Genomic DNA, 25,803 nt, shown 5'->3' on the forward strand with positions numbered 1-25,803 from the left:
TCTGTCCCCCTGCCAATACAGACTGCGTACGGTCGGTGAGGAAGGAGGAGAACCACTGCATAACAGTGCCTCCCACTCCTAACTCACCGAGACGCCGCAGCATGATACCGTGGTCCACGGTATCAAAAGCCGCTGAGAGGTCCAAAAGTACAAGGACAGAGGAATAACCCCTGTCCCGGGCCCTCCAGAGATCATTCACCAACGTGACCAATGCCGTTTCCGTGCTGTGTCCCGGCCTGAAGCCCGACTGGTATGGGTCCATTATATATTCAAGATGGACAATATTTAATATTTATTTGCTTTGTATATGTAGGGGTGTGGGTCTATACATATGTTGTACATAGTATATTTTAGGTGTGTGTCATGTATGTGTTTCACTTTGAGAGCGGGCAACTAAATTTCATTTTTGATGTGTGCCATTGTGCCCACAGTAAAATGACAATAAAGGTTGTCTTATCTTATCTATCTTATATTTGGTTATTATGAGCCAAAATCAAACCATGAACCAGTAATTTTAAATAAACTATGATGGCTGCAACTCCAAACTTATGGTACATTCTTTTTCCTTTATCTGCAAAAGCTTCAAACTTATACTTATACTTATAGCCATATACCATGGTTTACTTATTACATCATTTCACATTGCCTAATATTCCACAATTTCAGTCAATTTACTGCTATCTGAGGTTGTATTATCTTTTCATTAGACCTATTATATCTGTGTAAGATCTGGGTTTTGTACTCTTTGTTCCCAGAAGGGTGTAGAAGAAAATATTAGGGTTGATGTTCTGAATGAGCTCAAACTTCAGCCTAGCTCTATTGACCCATTTCCATTCTTTTTATGCTCAAAAAAGAACTAATAATATTTCTAAACATTAGCCATTTTCACATAGAATGATAACCAGAATTTTGGAGAATCTTCACTGTAAATGAGCTGCTGATATACCTTGCTCATTAGTTATGTTTTATTCCTCCCAATTAATACAAGAGGTCAAACAAATCCCATCCCTTCAGCACATTTCTGCATCAGAAATGTTGGCTTTATTTCACTGCTTACAAGCCAGAATTGTAAGCCAGGATTCCTTTCTCATTTACAAATTATGGCTTGTATGGAGACCAACAGACAAACATCTCTAGTCCAATTGATGTGCCAATAAATCATTCCAGATTTATTTAACAATTCAAGCTAGTAGAAGGAGTGAATAAGTTGAAATTCACCAGCATGCCATTCATCATAAACCATGATTTTCAATAGTGTTGATTTATTGTTCAATGTCTATCCTACTATTGTTTTAGGTGACTTATTTTTTTAAAAAAAATCTAGAAGTAAGCAGAGCCTAAATTACACCAACAAGTTTTTTCTTACCCCTTAAATGCCATTATCAGCACCAAAATCAAGTGCTTGTAACCCACAATCTTGCCAGTTAAAGTTGTCTCTCACTAATCAATCTACTAAAACATTCATTTATTAATTTGCTATCATGACATTCACCTGACCTGAATAGGACTGGTTTAAATCTGTACTACAAAATGGCACGCTACAAGATATTGCCTGGAATTACAATCTGCAGTTATTTTTATTTCATATTTAACAAGAATTAGGCTTGGGTAAGTTTATGAATTTTATAGGGTTTTTTCTATTCCTCAAACAAGAATAAAATACAGTGAAATTCAGTGTGTGTGTGTGTGTATGTGTGTGTGAAAACTTTGTGCCAATTGTTTATGTATATATTGTACAAACTATATAAATATAACCTTTGAGCCAGTATTTTATAGATTATTGCTGTTACAAGAAATGCATTTTAATAGTGTACTCTGAAATTGAGGATAAAGAATAAATTATAAGTTTGTCTGCCTTTTTAGAAATCCTTATGGCTACTTCTGGGAAATCTAACAAGTTCCCAATATAGAGGTGGGCGAAAGAAACATCCTATTCATATTTTGGTTTCAGAAGTTTCATTTTTACTAACGAAGCTGTTTTCTACAGCCATGAATTTGTGCACACATTTTTTTGGACTCTTACAGATAACAAGACCCAAACTTTTTCTGTGGTTAAATATAACATCTTTAAGGGCTGTTTATCAGTTAAAAGGTACATAATAATTTCACTCTGACTCATGCATTTCCTCACCTCCAGTGTTTGAATTATTGTTGCTCTGCAGACTATTCAGATTTCAAAAAGCAATGCTACATTCCCTGAAAGGCTTAATAAATGAGATTTCTGCTCACTGTCTCAAAGCCACAACCACAACATATTTTAAAGCATGCTGGAACTATGTGGGTTGACAGCTTATCTAACATGCATTCCACATTTAATTGCCAAGAATGGGAATTTGCACTGCATATGTTATGTCATTGCTTAGGTAGCTTTTTCCGAAAAGGTGGGGAAGGCTAAGCATCATAGCATGAATTCCTAGGGAGGAAAACTCATCAAAAGAAGCTGTTCTCAAGGATGGTCTCTTCTCAGTGACCACTGAAGTGATCTTAAATCAATATGAAGAAATACATTAACCCTATGGTACAAGAGACAACATAAAGTATTTCTGATTAGGAAGTATTAAGCCATCAGTTAGGTATTTATGGAAAGGTGGAATATCTTCAAAGACTGATTGTGGAAACTTCTTCATGATGCCTTATTATCAAATCTCTTTATTCTTTTTTAATTTTATAATGTTTAAGGGTGCTCCAGAGTCTTCTAGAGAAACCTGGTAATCTTGGATTAATTATCCAGACATTATCTAAAATGATATTGGGTATATTATTTATCCCAAAATGTTCATAAGGCATTGAAGTACCTTTCCACTTATAGGTTTTGCAATGAGAATGATGAGGGGAATGTGGAGAAGAGAAATGTTAGTTGTGAACATTGTAACTTAAGCAACACATACACCCATGAAGGATTTTGAGGCTAAAAACAGAGAAAATTCCCTAGTTATGACCCTTTTTCTGAAACCCACTTTCCAATTGTTCAAGAGTTTCTAAAGAAAAAGAATCATCCTCATAGTATTATCCACTTAAATGGAGTGTTTTTATGTAATACAATCCTATAATTTTAAAAAAGAAATACTGACTTTATCAATTTGCAGTTTTGCGAATAAGGTTGTCCAATGTTGTTTTACCCTTTGTTATCATGCTATGTTGTTCAAAACACTTTCCAGCTTTCTACTCAAAATCTAAGAACTTGCAGCTGCTTAAAAAGGACAAGAAAAAAGAAAGCCAGCATAAAGACTGAACCAAAAGATAGTCCAATTTCATTCTTTCATCTATCCACTTAAGGACTAAATGTTACCTGAAAATAGTCTGTGATGAAGGATCCAAGCTCACTCTTCAACAATTGCCTGGAAAGAAATGGATCACTTATCATGAAAACACTTCCAGAAAATAGTAATAAAAATAGATATTTACTGAACTCTACAATACATAGGTGACTAATAAGATACTTTGAGGCTCTTATGTATTGAGTAATTGTATTTCTTTCATGCTTACCCATGATACATCTGATAGCAGACAAAGAGTCCTAAGTTGGTGGAACACCAAACTGTTACTGTAGCTGGTATAACATTAGATTTAACCAAAGCTGGCTTCATTTGTTTTTAATCTGGTTTATCCCACTTGCATGAATCATTTAGAATCACATTCTGACAATGCATTCCTTGTAGCACGTTAACTGTCTGGATTAGAAATACAACTTTGTATGAGACAAAGTTTATAGCAAAAGACCTTAGTCTTCATTAATTCCCGTCAAGCAAGAACAAGTTGAATTTCTAAAGAAGGTAAGACCTGACTTGGCCTAGATATTTTTGAGTGGGCCGGAAAGCAAAGCAAAACCAAGGTTTCTACTCTTTCCAGACAGCTTAACTTGTAATGCTTTGATGTCCCATCCCACACACATTTAATGCCTAATAATCACGAGGAAACCATTTCAAACCTTGCAAAATTCTGTAAGACAAAGTTCAGTCACCATGCTAGAAGAGAAATATTTTCAGCAATATTCAAGTACAGAAAACCCTTGTCATTTTCTGATCAATGACAAACATTATGCAATTCCAATTTCAATAAGTAAATCACTATAATATTGCTTTTTAAATCTGAATATTTTCAAGCAGAATTGAGGTATAACTAATTTTGAATACCTGAAATTAAAGCTGAGGATGAACCAAAACCCATGGAACTTTCAAATAAACCCCACCTATGATTTCAAAATAATAATTTAAAAAATTATTTTGCAGTAGTGTACATTACTACTACGACACAACCTCCCCATTACAATGTGTCATGAAGCTGAGAGTCTGTTCTGACATCACTTTTCTTCTTGCTGCACCCAGTAATTTATAGTACCAACATTAATTCAATACATGAGATTTGTACGAATTCTGAATTCCTGTTGTCAATTTCCACCCCATAGAGCTTCTCAAATTATGGGCAACCATTCTTCACCAATGTTATTTCTTTCCTCCTTTTTTAAATTATCCCATTCGTTGGACTAACAAATTTTCTTTCTGAGCTTATGCTCTGAAATGTAAAATAAAACCACCAATTCCTTCCCAAATTATGTATGATCAAAACCTTCCAGGCATTCTCCCAATACATTTGCTATTCATTTTCTCACTCCAGCAATTAACCCATCCATTGAACAAACCTAATCAGGCATCCTTCCAAAGTAAGCTTTATTAAATGAAGGATTATGTGACCTGGAGCCCAATTTAGTCAATGCATCAAGTGAACTTTAATCCACATAACAAAATTCATTTGTCTTCAAAATGAAATACACAAATTTGCTGTGATGTACCAATACATTTATTCTTCTGGAAATTATGCTAAAATAGGTGTAATTGGTGGTTTTGTTGACAGCTGATTGATCCAATTGAAATTTATGCCTCTTCTGGTTATACACAAGCAAGCTAGTTATATGCATTTGTTTATATACATGGAAGGCAGTTGCATAGCTGGAGGAACAAATATTGCCTTTACAAAGAACAAAATGAATGTATTGCTACATTCCTTTCCAATCTTCTTATTTAAAGTATGCATTAAAGCAGTAAGATTTTTATCCATAAGCATGAAAAGGGGGGTGGGGTGGGGTGATCTGATTTCAGAAAAAACTTACAAAGCCATTTGTCAGAGCATGAAGAACTATATCTTACTGAGATGATACAAAAGCAGAAAACTTTATGAAGGGTTCATCCTGTTTTCAAAGCAAGATTGTATGGCCAAAACTGCAGGCTTTAAACAGATGTTTTCAAATCAGTCACATAAATCTGTGCTACTGGAGAAAATGTCAGAGCTCTGTTCTTAATTAACTCACTGAGTACATATCAATCAGAAGCATGGAGGATACTGATAATCTTTTGTCAAAACATTTTAGGCATGGACAATGTTTAAAGAAATTCATGGAGTTGAAGGATAAAAGGCCATGAAGTGAAAAAGGAAGAAAAAGGAGATCATTCTATATGATTATCAAATTTGAAGCTATAATCAAACTGACATTTGTGTCCATTTCCTAGAGAAAACTCTTACCTATTGCCATGCCTTTGTATTTGTATTTTGTTTTTTTGGTGCCTTAAAGTCATTGATGACTCTTGACGACTACTTGGACAAGTCCCTGCAGTATTCTTGGCAAGGTTTTCAAAAAGTGGCTTGCCATTACCTCTTTCCTAGGGCTGAGAGAGAATGAGTTGCTCAAGGTCACCCAGCTGGCTTTGTGCTTAAGGTTTGAAGAACTCATGGTCTCCTGGTTTCTAATCTGGCGTCTTAACCACTACACCAAACAGGCTCCATCAAGACATTAATCTTTTTTATGCTCGTATATCTGACCAGACTGTTCAAATAAATTCATTGCATGATCATTGCATGCCTGTTTTCATCATTATCCAAACTTCTGGGACTCACAAAGATATTCCCAACTGAACATTGAAATCTAGCAATATTCTAACACCTACTGCATAGTGATCTCTCTGACACACATTCTTTTTCACATCTTCTCTTTCATACACACAAATTGAGTACCTAAATATGATTCTATTCAGATTTCGAAGAGCAGGCCTACTGCATCCCATTTCCAAAAACACCAACCATCGAAGCAGAGGCATCACTGCAAAAGTTGTAACACCTCACAACTTTTTTTAAAAGAAAAAGCAGGGGCATAGAGACAGAAACCTGTCTGAGGAGGAAATATTCAAGGCCAGTTTCTATGATGCCACTTCTTTAGAATATCAACTTACAAAGCAGCAAAGCAGAGATCAAATAGAAGAACCTTTCTCATCCTTAATTAAATCTTTGCTCCAGAAAGTCCAAATTTACTCCTTTCTGACCACATATATATTATTGCAGAAGAACAATGATAGGGAAAGAAAACCCCTCAAACTTTTGCAAAAATTCAAGAGAAAAAAAATCTCTAGCTCCACCACATAGCATCATTGCTCTGTACACTAAAAATATGAAGCACATGTATCTACCACATCAACAACAACACAGCCAACCACCAATAAGCCATTCTTACAGGTGACAGTTTCCCAGTCTTGAAGTTCCTTTCATATTATGATGGCAGAAGGAAGTTTGAAAAGATACCCTTTTTGATAGCCACTTCTTAACTATGATTGTGGCATATAAAGAATTTGCTGGAGGAAGAGCCGGGCCAAATTCTGATTTCAACCATCCATTACTACTACTACTACTACTACTGCAAGAAATCATCTGGTAACAAGAGGAAGAAGGACCTAAATTCATTTTCCTGTTTCCCATGTGAAATCATTGATATATGACCTTTTTTTTCCATTCTTCTTATGAGTTTCTGCACTGCTCTAGCATCATAAAAAGAGTCCATGGTTCAGTCTCCTTTACTATGCCAATAAAAGAAGCATATTAGGAATCCAAGGCACCAGCTACTGCCAAGGCACAAAGCTCTCACCATTACATTTGCCCCAACTTGGGAAGGCTGTAGAATCCAGTTCAGTTAAAGCCACGTACCTGACATTTTCATTGAGGATGTAGAGTTCATTGTTTTGCAAGCTTCCCCCTTTGAACACATTGATCACTGCTGTTTGAACACTGCCAAACAGAAGGAGAAGGTTAGGGGAGTCATAAATAATGAATGTCATAGCCTGATTTACACAAAGCAATGAAACTGCAGTCAAGAACTGTGTAAATATATCTGGTGAGTAGAGGAGAAGATTAATTGCTCTTAAATGACTTCTGCATTCCACCCCCACCCTCCCATGGGATCATTAGGCTCCTTTGCCCATGGCTGTGGAGAGAAATATAATTGTACAGATATCAAGAGACTAATATAGGCAGGTGCTAGCCAAAATTAAGTACACCACTGTTTCTTTCTGCCCTTGTGCAGCTCTTATTCAGAGCACTGCCTTGACTTTTGCATCATCTCCTTTGGAAACAAAAATCACTCGGGAAGTTTTGGCTGTTGTGTATTCTAACTTCTCCAGGCATACACGAAGGCCAGAGATTAAACACAGTGTGCTTCACTGCATACCGCAAAAGAATACTTTCTTATAAAAGAAAAAAAAGAAGAGACAGACAGAGTGTTGTGTATGTTTCACAAGATGCAAAAACTTGTCTCTGTAGGACTGCACGGCTAAATCACTATGGAACAGTCTCTGAATTAATCCAGGGTCCCCCCCCCCATGAAACATGAAAAAAATGTTTACTAAGATAACAGAATTCAAGAAAATAAGTTCTTTCACTAATACAGTTATATATAAATATACTTGTACAAACTATCCACTTTCAAGCCAATCACAGTCCTCAGGTAGGACCATGTGGATTTGAGGAGGAGATGAAAGCAGAATCAATCACTGCTGTCTGCAGCAATTTGTAAATGCTCTCTGCACCATTAACTGCAGGCATTTAAATAGGCTGTGTTTCTAGTTACTGATTTCATGATAATTCACATAGAGGTAGTCCTCAACTTAGGATAATTTAATAACTGCATTTACAGTGGGTTGGCAATCCCCCTCCCTGCAGCCACGTTATTGCATTTCAGGCTTTTGGTAATCTGTTCGCATTTACAAACATATGTCAACTGTCCTGCCGTCATGTGATTATAATTTGCAATCTTCTCTGTTGGCTTCCCCAGAAAGTCAATGGGAAAGCCAGCAGGGAACGATAAGCAAAGGGGATGGAGAATTTGAGGTTTGTTCCCCCAGTGCACCAAGGGCTTTCCCCTTCCCTCTATAGGGGGAGGGAAAATCCACGCATGCACTGGAGGAACAGATCTCAAATCTGGCAAAAAAAATGCCAGCAAATGCCATTGTTCTCATGGTCATTTGGAAGGCCCCTTCTCCAAACTGTGCAATTTGTAGAAGGAGCCTTCTGAACCATCACAAGAATGGGGCCCGTTTGTAGGATGGTGCAAGTGGCCTCAATAATCAGTAGCTGCAGAATGCAAAAAGTAAATGGACCTGGGCATGGTAGGACAGAGAGAGGGCCTGGGTCTCCCAGTGTAGTGGGAGGCCCAGGCCCTCTCCCCAGCATGCTACTTAACAACTTGCACATATGCTTAACAACTACAACTGGGAGAGTTAAGTTTGGGGTTATTGAGTGAAATGTCATCTTGCTTAATGACCATTTCATTTAATGACTAAGATTCTGGACCCAATTGAGGTCGTAAGTAGAGGACTACTTGTACAGCATAGAATCACTATTTGATACTATGACAAATGCCCTTGAGGGAGCTCACTTTTTTCTCTCTAAACCACTACTTTCATAACCACTACATCTGAATCAACAAACTATGTTCAGAACTTTTTCTTCTTAGCAGAACTTTAAACTATAACATGACAGGTTAACCAAGCAATAAAAGTAGAATTAACTGTAGTCATCAAATCATCTTGAAATAAATACTCCAAGACATTTTTTGTAACCACACTTTAAAATCACCTAGACACACCTAACACAGAAATCTCTCTAGTGTGAAAAAATCCCTGCCAGGATATTATTAAATTCTCACAACATTGTATCTCACAAAAACAGACAAATTACTCAAGTTTACTCACTCATTCGCTTGAGGCATTTGAGAAAAGTTTAAACCAGATTTAATCCAAACTATTTTCCTTTGCACACCAAAGCAGAAAAATGTTCTACTCCCACAAGATACGTACAATTAATGAGATATCCACACAATTGCACAGATAGTTTGTGAATTCAAATACATGGAGAAATCCAGTAATGCTGGAAGAAAAGTATTATAAGGCATAATAGGGCTCTCCAGTGCTTTGGGTACAAAGGGAAAATGTTTTATTGAGTGCACACATAATCCCTGTGGACAATTCCTTATCCTAAATGCATCTTTTCCCAGGATCTGCTGCAGCTACAAAGGACAACCACACCATCCCTGAAAGACACCTCACTGCTTTAAGGAACTATTGATAGATGCCATGTGAGAGTCCCTGCACACTCTGAAGCAACTTTTCCCCCTCTAAATCCAAGTCTCAAGACATCAGATATACACTGATAGGATGTTTCTCACCTGTTCCAGGCAGAGTTAGATCTGAACTGCAGAGATTGCCGAGCTGCCAGGAATCGTGGCAAATCGCTCAGCACCGGGGAGCTCATGAAACGTGGCCGGGGCTTTCGGAATGAGCCCATCTTCTTCTGAAATTGGAAAGCAAAAGCTCGAGCTGGGATGGAATCCACGTCCTCAGTTTAGACGGAAGAGGGTGAGGAAAAGGATTTGCATGAGGATATTGAGGGTTAACTGGCAGGGAAGATACTTCTGTTTCCTCAGGAATCCGAATTCAACCTGTCCAAAGTGGAAACAAAAAAGAAGAATTGAGGCTTGAACGTGTTATATAAACTACTGTATGTGACACATTGGTCGTAATACCTGGCTTCTGTTGTACCAAAATAAACTCCCTATTCTCCCGATTACCACTATTCTGAGATGGTTTAACTCATTGCAATAAAAAAAAACACCTCTTTCATTTTAACTTCATCCTTAAGATCGAGAGCATCCTGTCATACAGCATCACAGTCAGGTTTAGAAGCATCACTGCTTCAGACAGAAAGATGGTGCAGAGAGTGGTGAGGATGGCTGAAAAGATCATTGGCAGTTCCCTCCCTTCCATCCAGGACATAGCACATAAGGCGTTGCTTGATCAGGGTCCTAAAGATTGTCTGGGACACAACACATCCTCTTCATGACCTGTTTTCCTGGTTACCTTTTGAGAGAAGGCTCCGTGGTATCCGAAGCAGAACATCCAGATTCAGTCACAGCTTTGTTCCATATAGTATTAACCTTGTGAATTCTAAAATTTTCTCCTTCCGTTATGTATTCAAGATGGACAGTGATTAATATTTATATGTTACTTATATGTAAGGATCTAGGTCTATACATATGTTGTATATAGGATGTTTAAATGTGTGTTATGTATGTGTACACTTTGAGAGCAAGCAACTAAATTTCATTTTTAATATGTGCCGTTGTGCCCACAGGAAAAAATGACAATAAAGGTTATCTAATCTAATCTAATCTAATCTAAGAGATGTTAATATGCCAGTATTTAGAATCCTTTGGAAAAAAACAGAAAAAAAGCCTGACTTGGAAACTTATGTTTGTAATAAATGTCTAGAAATCGGGACACATAAAAAGAAAAGAATAAGGAAGAGGAATGTGATTCTATCTATCTATCTATCTATCTATCTATCTATCTATCTATCTATCTATCTATCTATCTATCTATCTATCTATCTATCTATCTATCTATCTATCTATCTATCTATCTAAAACAACAAGCTATGTCATTTATTTTGTTCAAAAGGTTTTATTTAGACTGAACCTCTTTATTTAGACCTCTTAAGGATTTTTTACATTGCAACATGCCTAACCCAAGTACAGCAGGAACACTCTACCACCTACACACTAACAACAGAACCTGGCCTGTTAGAAAGCATCACACATTATTTAAAGAAGCATTGAGAAAAGTAGGATTTCATTACGGCCCCTCTGGATCTAATGCAGAAAACTGTCAAAGGCTCAGAGTTTTACTGTAAAGCAATGTTGCAATCTATTCCTTGTGAAATCACTACATACCAATGAGCAAGGCTGAGATTGGTAATACTATACCAGGCTTTTGGATCATTACCAGTGGAAATTTCCTTTACAGTTTAGATACATGCCACTCCCACTTTAGGATTGTCACCATGCCAAAGGGGATTTGGGTCACCCAAACTGGTTTTATTTTGACTTTAAATGTAGTTCTAGGGTCAAAGCTAGACAATGGGAATTTTAGGTCTGTACATTTTTTTTAATCATCAGTGGTAGACAGGGACTTAGAAGGCCGCACCAAAATTACCTGTGCTGTCATGAAACAGTATAGTAAAAATCATGGGCTGAAATTTCTGAGTCACATCTTAAGCTTATAAGAAGCTTGTTTCGACCACAGTTTTTATCCACTAACTTCACCTTGCAATATATGGATAATACTGATTATTACTTCAAAGCCATAATAATCAAGCATAATAATAATGAGAACAATTGGAATATTTTACATTTCTATAGAATCTTCATCTTGACAAACTTGAAATTTATATTCCAGAATCAGGATGAGAGTAAGTGCAAATGAAAGAGACTTTAGTGGATCATGATCAACACAAAATCCATTTCTTCTTCCAAATATAACTAAGCTTGGATCTAACCCAAAGACTGTAAATGTTTGTTTATTCATGTCAGAAGCATTATGATTAAAATAAGGTATACTATATGATATAAAACTTAAAATATAAAATACAAGATTAAAATATGTGCAAGTTAAAATAAAATTTATTTTATTTATTTTATTTAGATATTTTATATAGCTGCCTACTCGCTCACAGCAAGTAGACGGCTTACAGATAATAAAAACACAATGTAGAGAAAGTAAAAATGAAAAGTAAAAATAATAAAATAAAAATAAAATAAAAAAACCCACCCCCCTCGGCGACAACACACACTCAAATCAACCATTTTAATGGCTCCATCTCACTGTGGGCTCCCCAGGCCCACTGACAAAACCACATCTTCAGTGCCTTATGAAAGAGTGTCAATGTGGGGACCAGTCTAATTTCTGGAGCAATACTGTTTCAGAGGGAGGGAGCCACTATGGCAGTGGTTCTCAACCTGTGGGTCGGGACCCCATTTGGGGTCGATCGACCATTTCACGGGGGTCGCCAAGCAAGGCTGTCCGCCATTTTTTTGTCCGCCATTTTTTTCCCTTTTCCGGCAGGTGCCTTACCTCCCTTGAGCTGGGCCAGCTGGTGGTCGGCCTGCTCCGTCTCTGCTGCTTGCCAGCTACGCCTCGGCTGGCGCAGGGGCGGAGCCACGCATGCGCGGCGCTCCCGGGCAGGGAAAGTCCTCGACTTACAACCGGTTGGGTAGTCCTCGACTTACGGCCGGTTTAGTCCTCGACTTACAGCCAGTTTAGTCCTCGACTTACGACCAGTTGGGGTCACGGCATTAAAAAGGTTGAGAACCACTGCACTATGGAGAAGGCCCTTATTAGTAGGTCCTACTAGATGTACCTCCTTAGGGGATGGGAGACACAACATTCCTGTCTCCCCGCTCCAGTGGGTTGTGTGGATATGAGCAGCAAGAGATGGTCCCTCAGAAAACCTGAAGGATTTATACTAGATAAATTATTTTTTTAAAACTACCTTGGATAGATTTTTCTTCTCTAAAAACACATCAAAGATTCTTAAAATGAAGAGGCAAATCTAATAAAGTTTTGGCTCTAGATCTGTTTAAGTTCTCTTCAATAAATTCTACTCTCACTGGGTAGAAAATGTCCTGCCTCAGATAGCCAATTCTATCCAGCACATTTAGTACTATAAGTCTTTAAAAGTAAGTCATTGACAAAGAAAAAGGTATAAGTGTTCCTATAGACTTGTTAAATTACAGCTGACGTTTGAAATGAACTCAACAATATCTATTCTAAAGGCAAACTAGGCATCACTGTCTTGGGTTAATTCAGGGGTAGGCATTCAGCTCTCAAATCTATTTTATATCCTCCCCAGATCTCCTTCCCACACAGTTTCCCACAATTTAGAAAAATTAATTCATAATCCATTTGCAATAATAACTTAACTTAGATTTAAAAATAAAATCCCTACATTCAGTCTCCATCCAAAATAGAAAAAAAATACAAAAACAGACAATTCTGGTTGCATCTATATGTGTAACACAACCTTGCTCAACAATGAATCTCACCACTGTATAAAAATGTTAAGTGCTTCTTTTAATTAAATAGCAAAATAAAACTCAATTGGTCGTTGGCACAGCGGTACACAATTACGCCTTGCTTCTTCAAGCACAATTGTAATCAGATTCTCCCCCTTTGCACACCAGTTCAGGAAAAAACTCCCCCTGCTAGTTTTTTTCCCCTACAACTAATCACTGCAGAAAGAAAAACTTAAGCTTATTTATATGTTATAAAGTTATATTTTACTATATGTAAAAACAAACCCCAAAAGATAAAGATCCTTAAGTACATTCTTTCTAAACTTATCTATATGAGTTGTAACATATGAATTTTTACTTACAGGTAGTCCTCGGCTTATAACTACAAGTGAGCCCAAAATTTCTGTTGCTAAACGAGACACTTGTTAAATGAATTTTTGTCCCATTTTACAACCTTTCTTGCCACTTTTGTTAAGTGAATCACTGCAATTGTTAAATTAGTAACATGGTTGTTAAATGAACATGGCTTCCCCGTTGACTTTGCTTGCCGGAAGGTGGCAAAAGGTGATCACATGACCGCAGGACACAACAACCATCATAAATATGAATTAGCTGCTAAACATCTGAAATTTTGATCAGGTGACCATGGGAATGTTGCAACGGTCGTGTGAAAAATGGTCATAAGTCACTTTTGTCAGTGCTGTTGTAACTTTGAATGGTCACTAAATGAACTGTTGTAAGTTGAGGGTTGCCTGTGCTTGGTTGTTTCTTTTATTTGTGCAGGTTACGGCCGCTCGTTTAACCACTGTTCCAAGTTAAGATGAACAAAAAAAAAAATTACTTACAAGCCATTCCTGAAATTATGACTGTCTCATCAGTCCCATGGTTACATAATTGCATTTTGAGTGTTTGGCAACCAGCTCACATTTACGACTAGTTGCAGTATACTACGATCATGTGATTGCAATTTGTGACCTTTTTTTGCCATTTTCTGGAAAAAAAGCTCATTTGATAAATTGGATTAGGACGTACGACCATATGAATCACTTAACTGTCATAAAATTGAACGCAGTCACACGATGACCCCACTTAGAATTGCAGTGACTTATGATCAAAATTCCAGGCTCAATTGGGGTCATAAGACAAGGACCCTACTTAATATACATTTTCTCTGCTGTCAATTCTATACCAGTATGTATTTCTAGGCAAGTTTTTTTTTTCAGGAATTGACTAGTCTCAAACTTTAGAGCATTCAACTTCAGAATATTTAAGACAGTCTTTCACAACTCAGTCAGCTTTGGTAATAAACATGCTTAGGTGTACACCAACAATGCAAGAATGTGTCACATGTGAAAATGGTACGATATTGTGTACAAAGAAGATTTGACCGTTAAATATTTCCTGAGGGTATGGACAAAGTCTAAACATCAAGTGCAGAAAATAAAATAAAAAACCACTTTTGGGAGGACATTGGAAACCAACTGGAAGCAGAGGGAAAGAAAAGAAAAGAAAAGAAAAGAAAAGAGAGAGAGAGAGAGAGAGAGAGAGAGAGAGAGAGAGAGAGAGAGAGAGAGAGAATCTTTTAAATAGTTGCAGAGCTGAAGTACAAATGCAGACAAAATTCCCCCAAGCTTTCTTTTCTCCCACACTTGAACACAGATTACCTTCAAGTTTGTTTGTTTATATTTCACACTGCTAAACCCTCCCATGTCCCTCAAAGAGGGCTTCTGGGTGATGTATAATAAAGCATTGAATAAAATATTGAAATATAAAACATTATATAAACAATTAAAATGTTAGAGTTAAAATTTTAAACTTTGTTAAGGAGGCAAGAATAATTAACTCTGTTAAAAATTTGTTGACAAAGGCAAAAGGAAAGTTTTCATGTCACTGACCAACTTCACAACTGTGTGCTTCTTCGGGCTCCCTACCCAAGGCTGCAGAGCCATGGTTCAACCCCTTTTCAAAAGGCCAGGAGAGTGGGGGCCTGCTTCACTTCTGAGGGAGAATATTCCATAGTGTGGGGACAAGAGCAGAGGAGGTTCTCTTCCTAAACCCAGCCAGTCGAAATTCTTTAACTGACAGGTCAGGTGCGATGGGCTGATGTGATGGGACGAAGCTAGTTCCTTAGGTAGCCTGACTCTTTGCCATGTAGGGTTTTATAAGCCACATCTTGAATTGGACCAAAAGCAAACCGACACCCAATGCTGTTGTGGAGCAGAAGTATTGCATGTGCCCTTCTTTGGACACCCAATATAGCTCGCACAGCCACACTTTGCACCAGCTGAAGCTTCCAAGGCATGAGTGATCGAATGAAGAGTCTCCCTGTCCAGGAAAGGGCATAACTGGCACACAACACAAAATTGAGCAAAGGCCCTTCTAGCCAGGGCTCCCATCTACTATTTGAGCAGAAGCCTGGAATCCAAGAAAAACCCCGCAACCCCATCCAAGACCAAAGATAATAAACTCCTGGGTACAGAAGGGCCCACCCTCAGACACTCCATCTTACCAGGGTTCAGCTGAAATCTGTTTTCTCCATTCAGGCACCCCAAAAGAATGAAGTTGAAGGAATGTTTTTGTATATAAAAAAAATTCTCATAATTTGCTAGCCATGCATCTTATAACTTCATTTATTCACAGTTCAACTAGATATCAAAGAAAAGAGTTTCAAAAAGCTCTTTTTATATCTATTATTGTATCTTTTAGAGGCCCGTATGTCAGGCACATATGTCTTCTCCTGCCAGTACTCACAGCTTAGGGCAACACACTCCCATTTTCTCTGCCTTTTGAAGATCAACCAAGACAGATGTTATAAAAGCCCAGTGAAACATGTACATTACTTGTGGTTTTCAATTTGTATTTTATATAATTGTGTAAAATGGTAAAAGACAAAGACAAAGAAGAAGAGAAAGAGATGAAGGTGGATTTAATACTAGAGAAGGGCAAAGTCACCGTCCATCTTGTCAGCTTCTTACCTAAACATACTTCACATTCATACTCCCTCCCTCTCAGGCTTTGATTGCCTGTTTCTTTTCGTAGAGAAATGTGAGTGAGGAAAGACTATGCACTATTTATTTATTTATTGAAATAGCAACTGCCAAGAAAGGATTTCATATTGTAGAAAGTCTGGAAGATCAAGCTCAGTCTTCAGATCAGAAGTTCCCCATCTCTAGTACAAACCAAAAGTATTGATGTTCAAAACAAGGAAACTCCAAATCACTCACAAACCGGTGTTATCCTGAATGTAAGGAAATACAACTAGAAGGTTCAACTAAGTTCAGAAGAACTGGATGGATGATGAAATTCTTATTTCTTACTCTGAATGCTAGAATTATAAATAACATGGTTTCCTGGGTGGAAGGCTTTGATTTGGGGTGGGATAAGTGGTAGTGGTTTTGATGTTTTTCATTAATACAGATCCTGTTACAGGAAGGTTTATCTTTTTCACTGATATGCACATAGTACTAATCAAGACCACATTATGACTTTTGCAGATCTTAGGCACTTTTGCCGTTGTAGATCCTTCTCGTGAAAATAATAGTATTTAATATTTTGCATGATATTAAATATTTCTTTATTTTTTACAAAGAAATAGGGAACAGTAAATAATATATGCATTTTGGTAATAATAATTAATCCACAACAAGTGATTATGTTTGTCACAAATCATCAAAGTTACTAAATTTTAATATTCATATTGTGCCTAAAGGTTACAAATAAGATAATTGTTTTGATGTTCTAAGTGTTTGTGTTTCTTGGCATTTTTTTAATTAAAAGGCATGGGAATAAATTATTTATTAAAAGGCATGAAAATAATTTCTATTTCATTTCTTTCTTTCTGATTTAAAAAATGAGAAAACATTTTCATTAGCCTTAGGCCTAATGGCACCATATTACATAAAAAAGCTTCAGAAGAAAAACATATCATTTACATCTGATCATCAGCAAATTAGAAAAACAACTGTTAAATAACATAACTTTCATTGCTATTTTTTAGATAGCTCATCCCCTTATATTTGGAATAGGTATAAACCAACCACTAAAAATGGACATTTTTACTGAAACCAAACAGCTGGTTTTATTACAAGCTTTTGAATAATTTGTCCAAAACTAGAAAATACACTTCCTTCTCCTTCTCCTTAGAGCAGTGGTGGCGAACCTATGGCACGCGTGCCAGAGGTGGCACTCGGAGCCCTCTCTGTGGTCACACGTGCCATTACCCCAGCCTCGCCTCCCCCCGTGACCCCCTCACCAGCAGCTCCCCTGGAGGAGAGTCACCCCCGAGCGTGACCCACACAGAGCAGCATAGCCAAGGACATGGCAGCCAGGCAGCGTAGACAAGACTCTGTCCTCACGCCCCATCCTGCACAGTTGATGCTGCGGGGTGCGGGCAGAGGGCGTGGCCCCCATGGCGCTGCTGGGCTGCCTGGGCAATCTGCGGCAGGCCCTGGAGGCGGTGAGTGGCCCTGAGGGCAGGCAGGGTGGGGGATGGGGTGGGGGTGGGGCAGGGGTGGGGCCAGTTTTTGGGCACTCGGTCTCTAAAAGGTTCGCCATCACTGCCTTAGATAATGTCTTCTTTACACTGTCATTTACAACAATAAAACAACAACTAGTTTATTCAGCAAACAATGATAAGCAGACTGACCATAAAGATAAGACTCTATCTTCTAGAATTTACAAAGATCAAATAAAATATATACTAAGTATATGTTAACTAGTTAACAGCTAACCACATGTGTGTAGAACATGCTGCCTAACAGTGCAGTTATCTCCAAGGTAAGAAAGCCAAAGGGGTAGAATTATAAAATGAAAACTAAATTGAAGATTAGAGGCAGAACTAAATCAAATTTCACAGAGCTTTACAACATTTGCTGCAGACACAAGGAATTTCCCAAGGCTAAACCAGATGCTGAGAAAGAAAAGCAATTTTTTTGGACACATCATTTCCTATCTAATCCTGATAAGAAATTCTCCTTCTCTTAAGAAATTACCAAGGATTGATTACCTACATTTCAAATTTAGAACAGTGTCACTGTGCTAGTTAATCTCAGATGTAATCTGGATTAAGGCACAAAGAAACTGCCCTTGTTAGATCTGATCATTAGCTGGGATCCCAGCTGAGAGTCCGCAGTTACAACCTATATTATCAACAGAGATACAGAGATAAAGGCTTCATAGCAACCAAAGAAATATTAGTTTCCCTCACACAGCAAATTTGTTTGCCAGTATCATCCCAAAATATACTAGTGGAACATGCTTGGAATATTGCAATACAATTTGGTATAACGAAGAGGAAAGTCATATGTCTCACTACCAATTTAAAGGTTCTGGGCCATTCTTAGTGGAAAGCACAGTCATGTTTCAAATGTTGGTCAAATATATACACTTTTAACATATTTAATAAAGCCAAGTATTTGCTATTTCAAAAGTTCACAGCACTTACTTTATCTTTTCTGGACCCCAAAACTTGCAGTCAGGCCTGGTCAGTCACTCCTTCGATGAGACACATCCAGGAAAACCCAGGGCTGTAAATAAGGCTGGGAAGTTCAAAAAACCATCTTTAAAAAAAGGCAATGAAACACTTCCGTCCATTAAGTATTTTTAACTTTTAAAAATCCCATACATCAAATCCTTTAGTAAAAGGATGGTTTTGTAATACGACTGCGGTGTCCATAGGACCTCAAGCTTTCCTCAGAAAGGTAGAAGAGTTGCAACATCACACTGCAAGCTCCGCCCCTTTCATCCATGCATGCAAGTTACAACACATTTAGGAAAGGAGTGGGAATACATTGCAACACTGCGTAGGGATTCCTCTGCTACTGACTAAAAATGCTAGAACAACTTTGCAAATAAAGGCATTAGAAGTATTGGCTTACAAATAGTTGTAGAAAAATGATGGCCCTAAATATTTTAATGATACGCATGGACCTTATTATTTTTATCAAGATTTCATTAATTCAGGCTGCAAATGCTAAGGAATTATTCCCTATTATGTCGATGTAATTTACTTATGAGAGGCTGAGTATATACTGTAAATCCTCTTCTCATTTTTAAGCACTTTTCTTTTAATTGTCTGGCCGCCTGTTCTTGATTTTTAACCAGCTGGGTGATTATTTCACTTTTCTTCTGCCTATGGATTGTCCTTCTGCCAAATAATATTCAAAAAGGTTTGAAAGATATTAGAAGTCATTTAAAAAAAAATACTAAAAAGAATTACTCAACACTGTAGGTTGTAAGAGACAGATTCTTTCTATCCATTTAGCCTTTCTATCCATTTAGCTACAACCTGCTTCCTTTTCAAATCTAGTCCTTCTTTTACTGAATATATGATTATCAAAATTCTTGTTTACAGGTACAGACAATAATTTCCAGTTAAGAAACATGTAAGTTTTTTAAAAATATGTACGGTACTTCTCATGTGAGTTCATGGAGCATATAAGAAGATTTAAATATTTATTGTCAGTCATTGCTCATCAGCCGTCCCAGGTAAGCCTGACAAGGACCAAGTGAGCTAATTCTACTTTATTATAAGGCTACCTTAACAGAATCTTGCAAATCTGAAAGAATCCTGCCACCACTTTTAACAGTCTGATCACTTAGTGCAGGTCCTTCCTAAATTTCTCTTCTCCAGCCATTAAGAAGTGGGGGCTCTTCCTTCTTGTCTGATCGTTTCCTAGGCAGCATATTTTCTCCTTGTCTCTCAAGGTCATTCCCACATACCATTACACTTCTATACATCACTATGTACATGAAGTCATTTCCATCTGTTCCAAGAATAATCTGCATATTGCCAAGCTCTGTTTTTATTTTCTCCTCCCGCACAAGCATATTTCTGGTCAAATTCTCTAGTTACAAAAAAGGAAAGCAAAAGAGCAAAGAGATATCTGTATTAAGCATTATACTCACCCACTGAATTCTGGAAAAGACTCAAAATGACTGTACTATAATTTACGTAGAATTCAAAAATGATTTAACTTACTTGGTAGATGACCACTACTTGAGAAACAGAATGATATATTTTTGGAATGTGTTTCATCATCTCTATATATTTTTTTAAAGATATAAACTCACCCCCTGAATTTTATACCTATACAGGATATCTGAAAACTGATCTGTGTCAAATCAACACTTTCTTTATAATGCTATAGAAATGGTTTGTGTTGCCTTCATCTATTAATTTCTCGTCAATCTAATTTGCAGCTTTGCTTTTTCCAAATATCAACCAGACCTGACCCTACTCAACTGGGAAGTCCATAAAATGTTGCCTTGTTTCTTATTAAAGGATTCATAATATATGACACCACCTGAAGTACATTTATATAAAGACACATACCTTAAATCATTTTGGAACTTATTTTATGAAACAATAGATTTTGATGCAGCCAAACCATTTGCATTAACCTTTGTCTTGTGAGACAGAATATGCTACAAAGAAGATTCTCTCCATCTTCCATGATAAAAATGCAACAGTATATTATATAATTAATGCTGTGCTGCCCTTATAAGTCACTTAGTCTACCAAATGCCAAACATCCTTTAAAATTGGATCCAGGTTCAGCATTGCATTCTGTCTTCACTGGGTATGGGCAGTACATAAATGACAAGGGCAAAAAAAGAATTTCTGGACTCAGCAAGTAAAAATACAAACCATATCTCCACCCAGCATACTTTATTTAATCCAATATTGAGGCCACTTGACTTCTTGATAACCAAGAGTGGCTTACAAATTCATTCATTCATTCATTCATCCATCCATCCATCCATCAAACTTGTATACCACCCCTCTCATGAAAGGCAAGTCCAAGCAGCTTACAAGACATTGAATAAAATGCACTATAAAACATTAAAATAATAAGTAAGAATCTTAAATTTTAAAATGAATTAAAATAAAACTAAACAGGATAGAGAGGGAGGGAACAAAATGTGCACAGGAAGGAGGTGGAGTACTATTAACCACCTCCAACTGGGACAAGAAGCTGGCTTGCACTGTCAAAAAAGCCAACACAGTCTTAGGCTGCATTAACAGAGGGATAGAATCAAGTTCCCGTAAAGTGTTAATACCACTTTATAATGCCTTGGTAAGGTCACACCTGCAATACTGTATCCAGTTTTGGTCACCATGATGTAAAAAAGATGTAGAGACTCTAGAAAGAGTGCAGAGAAGAGCAACAAAGATGATCAGGGGACTGGAGGTTAAAACATATAAAGAACGGTAGCTGGAACTGGGTATGTCTACTTTAATGAAGAGAAGGACTAGGAGTGACATGATAGCAGTGTTCCAATATCTCAGGGGTTGACGCAAAGAAGAGGGAGTCAAGCTATTCTCCAAAGCACCTGAAGGCAGGACAAGATGCAATGGAGGGAAACTAATCAAGGAGAGAAGCAACTTAGAACTAAGGAGAAATTTCCTGAAAGTTAGAACAATTAATCAGTGGAACAACCTGCCTCCAGAAGTTGTGGGTGCTCCAACACTAGAAGTTTTTAAGAAGAGATTGGACAATCATTTGTCTGAAAGAGTATAGGGTTTCCTGCCTGAGCAGGGGTTGGCCTAGAAAACCTCCAAGGTACCTTCCAACTCTGTTATTCTGATATTTTATCCAAGATATGGGTTGGGTTTACATAACACACAAAATTAATTTTGATTTGCCTTAGCCACTGCTTATACATCATGGTTCACTCATTATTTAGCATTGAGCGATTCCATGCAATTTTAGATTAATAACCACAGCTAAACCTTGTCTTACTGCATAGTACAAATAAACCTTGCCAAATAACAATATGACATACTGTAGACATACTTTACAGTACAGGGGTCAAACTCAATCACATCATATGACATATCGTGATGTATCATGATGTTTTTTTGCCTTTGTGGAGCTGGGGTGGGCGTGCCCTGCACGTGATGCATCCGGACCGCGGGCCGCCAGACTAACATCCCTGCTTTAGAGGAAGCAACCAGTAATATAGGTCTATCTAATTTTTCAGCAAGGTTTTCCTCAAAACATGTCTTGAATTGTCTTCCTTCTTAGCATGCTGTTTCTTTTCTTAACATTTTCTTAAAATCTTTAATATTTTAAATGTTATTTATTTAACTAAACAGGGTTCAGTGATAGAGTAAATTGTAGGCTTCTAATCCTAACTCTTTAAACACAATAGTAAGCAACGGTAACCAACAGAAAATGCTTCCCAAAGTTGTTTCCTCCAATTTGCTGTTTTCTATGTGTGTTGAGCTACCATCATCCCTCATTGCTCATGCCTTTAAACGTAACTTGGATAACTGCAACTAATTAAAAAAAAGCAGCTGCTAAAGTGGTTAAAAAAAGAAATTTATGTAGCTTTTGGCTACTCCAGACAAAGCAATTGATGTGGGAATACTGAGTGACCACTTTAGCAGCTGCTTTTTTTTTAAATGTTTAGTATCTTTACTTTTCTTAACCAACAATATTTAATTTTACAAGAAAATTAAAAATACAAACTGAAGATACAAATTGAAAAGAAAAAAAATCGTATTTTATACTCATCAGTATAAAAATCACTGGTTTACCAATGAAGTGAATACTATAATATAAGCAAAATAAGATATTATTGTGAGATACCAAAAGTCTCCAACACAATGGGACATATTGCTGCATCCTTTGATTGTTAGAAAATATTGCTTTTTCTTAATACGATAGGTGATGCAATTACAATTCCTTATAAAAAGTCAAATTCCAAAGCTTTGATATATAATTCATCATTACATTCACATTAACATTGAAAGATTTTGCCATAAATCTACAAATATACATTTCAATAATATCCTTGAAGATGTGACTCCTGGGTAAATCCATAGTATAAAATAGATAAAAACTCACGATCACCAGGAGAATACACAATTCGAAAAAGTTATTAAAAGATCACATGATCATATAATGTGGTCAATAAGTCTTCAATTATTTACACCTCCAGCATAAAAAAAAATCTGATCTCTACCCTTTTTGGGGAGTCCAATATAACTTCAATATAATTTATTAATTAACTTCAGTAATTGCAATGCATTTAGAAGGCATCCATTTGGGAAAGGCTGACCTGAAGACTGTACTTACAATAATTGCCTAAATAATTATCATATTCAAAGCTAAATACATTACCTCTTAATAGCTCTTAGTTATTAATCCATATTGTATTTATGGTATCCCTTATCCTGTAAAACATATATTCCTATGTACTTCTTTATGTAGATATCCCACTGAGTTCAATGTGCCTCATTCTGGATAAGTGGATAACAAGATTGCAACCTCCACTTCAAAGGGAAAATTCAAACCCATAACTCTTTTTTTTATTTTAAAAACATTTACTGCTGCTAAAATAACCTAATATTTTTTAAAGACAAGTTGAACGTAAAAAAGTTCTTTCATCTGCATACTACAGTGATGGCGAACCTTTCAGAGACCGAGTGCCCAAACTGCAACCCAAAATCCACTTATGCATCGTCGGGTGCCGGGTGGGTGTGGCCCATTAGGTGGGTATGGCTCATTGGGTGGGTGTGCCCCATTGGGTGGGCGTGGCTGCAGTGGTAACAGCAGACTGGGTGGGACTAAAAAGTTCAATCAATTCCAACTTTGCAAGATCTTTTTTTTTCCCACGAGAAGTTGAAATTGACTGATTGATTGAACCTTTTTTTTGTACACGGCGGCAGAGGCCTAAAGCGAAAAGGTTTTATAAAACCCAGCTGAAGGCCTAGGACGGGGCAATGGCGCGCATGCCCACAGAGAGGGCTCTGAGTGCCGCCTCTGGCACCCGTGCCATAGGTTCGCCACCACTGGCATATTAGCTAGAAACTTTTTTTAAAGATTGATTTAAAAAAAAAAAAAAAAGTCATTCGCACAAAAATGCCCCAAGTCAAGATATTCTCAACACTCACCTTTAAAGGAATGGGAATGCCGCTCACTTCTTTCATGGTATACTGAGAAGCAAACCTTGGACCCTTGAGTAATCTGATCCAATTGTGGCAAGACATTCATTTGCAGGAGGGAAGAGGCAAAAGGAGGAAGTTCCTCTTTTCCACAACTCCTCCCAGTTCAGTAACCCACCAGAAGCAGGAGGTCTGCTAGCAGCCACAAGGAGAAGAACATTTCAATTGGCTGGACTTCCAAACAAGGAGAATGCTACAAGAGGCACCCATAAACTCAGCATCCTGTGACCCTGGATAGGCTTATGATATTCAAGGAATAAATTGTATCAACAGAAAAGAAAGCTGCATTCGAAAGGGCAAAAGACAAACTCAACAATCATTGTTTGAAAGAAAATGGTTTTCTTCCCTCCCACAGGAGAGGCAACCAGGCAACAGGTAAAGTTTTTTCTATCATATCTTTGTACAGGAAGGAGTTTCACCTGTTCATGTGTATAAAAGGTACACTCAAGACTAACTGAGGAAATCTGGTCTCTACTGCTGCTAACCAGGACATTCAACTAGCAAGTTCATAGAGAGGAAGGCTGTGTAAAATAACAGAATAGCAGAACTGGAAGGGACTTTCGAGGTCATTTAATCCAACCCTCTGCTCAAGCAGGAGACTATCTATACCATTTCAAACAAATGACGGTCCAATCTCTTCTTAAAAACTTCCAATGCTGAACCACCCACAACTTCTAAAGGCAAACCGTTCCACTGGTTATTTGTTTTGTCAGGAAATTTCTCCTTGGTTCTAGTTTGCTCCTCTTCTTGATTAGTTTCCACCCATTGCTTCTTGTCTTGCCTTCTGGTGCTTTGGAAATTGATTGACCCTCTCTTCTTTCTGGCAGCCCCTCAAATATTGGAACACTGCTATCATGTCACCCCTAGTCCTTCTTTTCATTAAACCAGACATACCCAATTCCTGCAACCATTCTTCCTATATTAGCTTCTAGCCCCATAATCATCTTTGTTGCTTTCCAGAGTCTCAACATCTTTTATTATATTTTGGTGACCAAAACTGGATGCAGTATTCCAAGTGTGGTCTCACCAACACATTATAAGGTGGTATTAACACTTCACATGATCTTGATTCTATCTGTCTATCCTTAATGCAGCCTAGGATTGCATTGGTTTTTGGCAATTGTAGTACCTCATTTAAGTGACTGTCCACTAGGACTCCAGGATTCTGCTAGCAGGTTTCACCTCAGTCAGGTTTCATCTATTCTCTATCTGTATATTTGGTTTTTAAGTGTTCAAGTCTGTTGAGATCCTTCTGGATCTTGTGCCTATCTTCTGCCAGCTTGGTGTCCTCAAATTTAACAGTTCTCCTTCTATTCCCTCATTTATATCATTTATGAAGATCCTACCAGCAACTGGAAATATGTCTGATATTTATATCAAGAACTATGGAAGTTTAGTCCAAAACTTTCTGAAGGGTTGTGAAAGACTTATGGGATGCCAGCAGGTAAAATCCTTGTAAATATCATCCCTAGTATTTTGGCTGGCTTTCTTTATATATTTTTAGGCAGGGGCCAAGTTGCTATCATTCAAATCATTATTCTAAAACAACTGTTAAGATAAAGCTCAGTTCCCAGTTTAGCTCTACTTAATTACTGTTGGAACCATAGTGATTTATAGATTGTTTTTATTTTGTTCCTTTTAGCACATTCTTATAATTTATTTTTTTTACTTTAAAAATCAGGAA

General features: G+C 37.4%; 1 protein-coding gene across 1 annotated transcript in view; it reads right to left on the reverse strand.

Annotated features, from left to right (window-relative positions):
• PRR5L (proline rich 5 like) overlaps positions 1 to 24,104 on the reverse strand; it is a 52,966-nt gene extending 28,862 nt beyond the window's left edge. The window contains exons 1-4 of the mRNA XM_029285382.1: positions 24,069 to 24,104; positions 9,482 to 9,651; positions 6,967 to 7,047; positions 3,290 to 3,338 (exon numbers count right to left, since the gene is read on the reverse strand). Of these exons, the coding sequence (XP_029141215.1) occupies positions 3,290 to 3,338; positions 6,967 to 7,047; positions 9,482 to 9,651; positions 24,069 to 24,104 (336 nt within the window). The remainder of the gene's footprint in view (positions 1 to 3,289; positions 3,339 to 6,966; positions 7,048 to 9,481; positions 9,652 to 24,068) is intronic.
• Between the last annotated feature and the right edge of the window lie 1,699 nt (positions 24,105 to 25,803).

This window comes from Protobothrops mucrosquamatus, unplaced genomic scaffold (assembly GCF_001527695.2).
Source record: "Protobothrops mucrosquamatus isolate PMUCROS unplaced genomic scaffold, P.Mucros_1.0 scaffold1590, whole genome shotgun sequence".
In the NCBI taxonomy this organism is placed as follows: Eukaryota; Metazoa; Chordata; class Lepidosauria; order Squamata; family Viperidae; genus Protobothrops; species Protobothrops mucrosquamatus.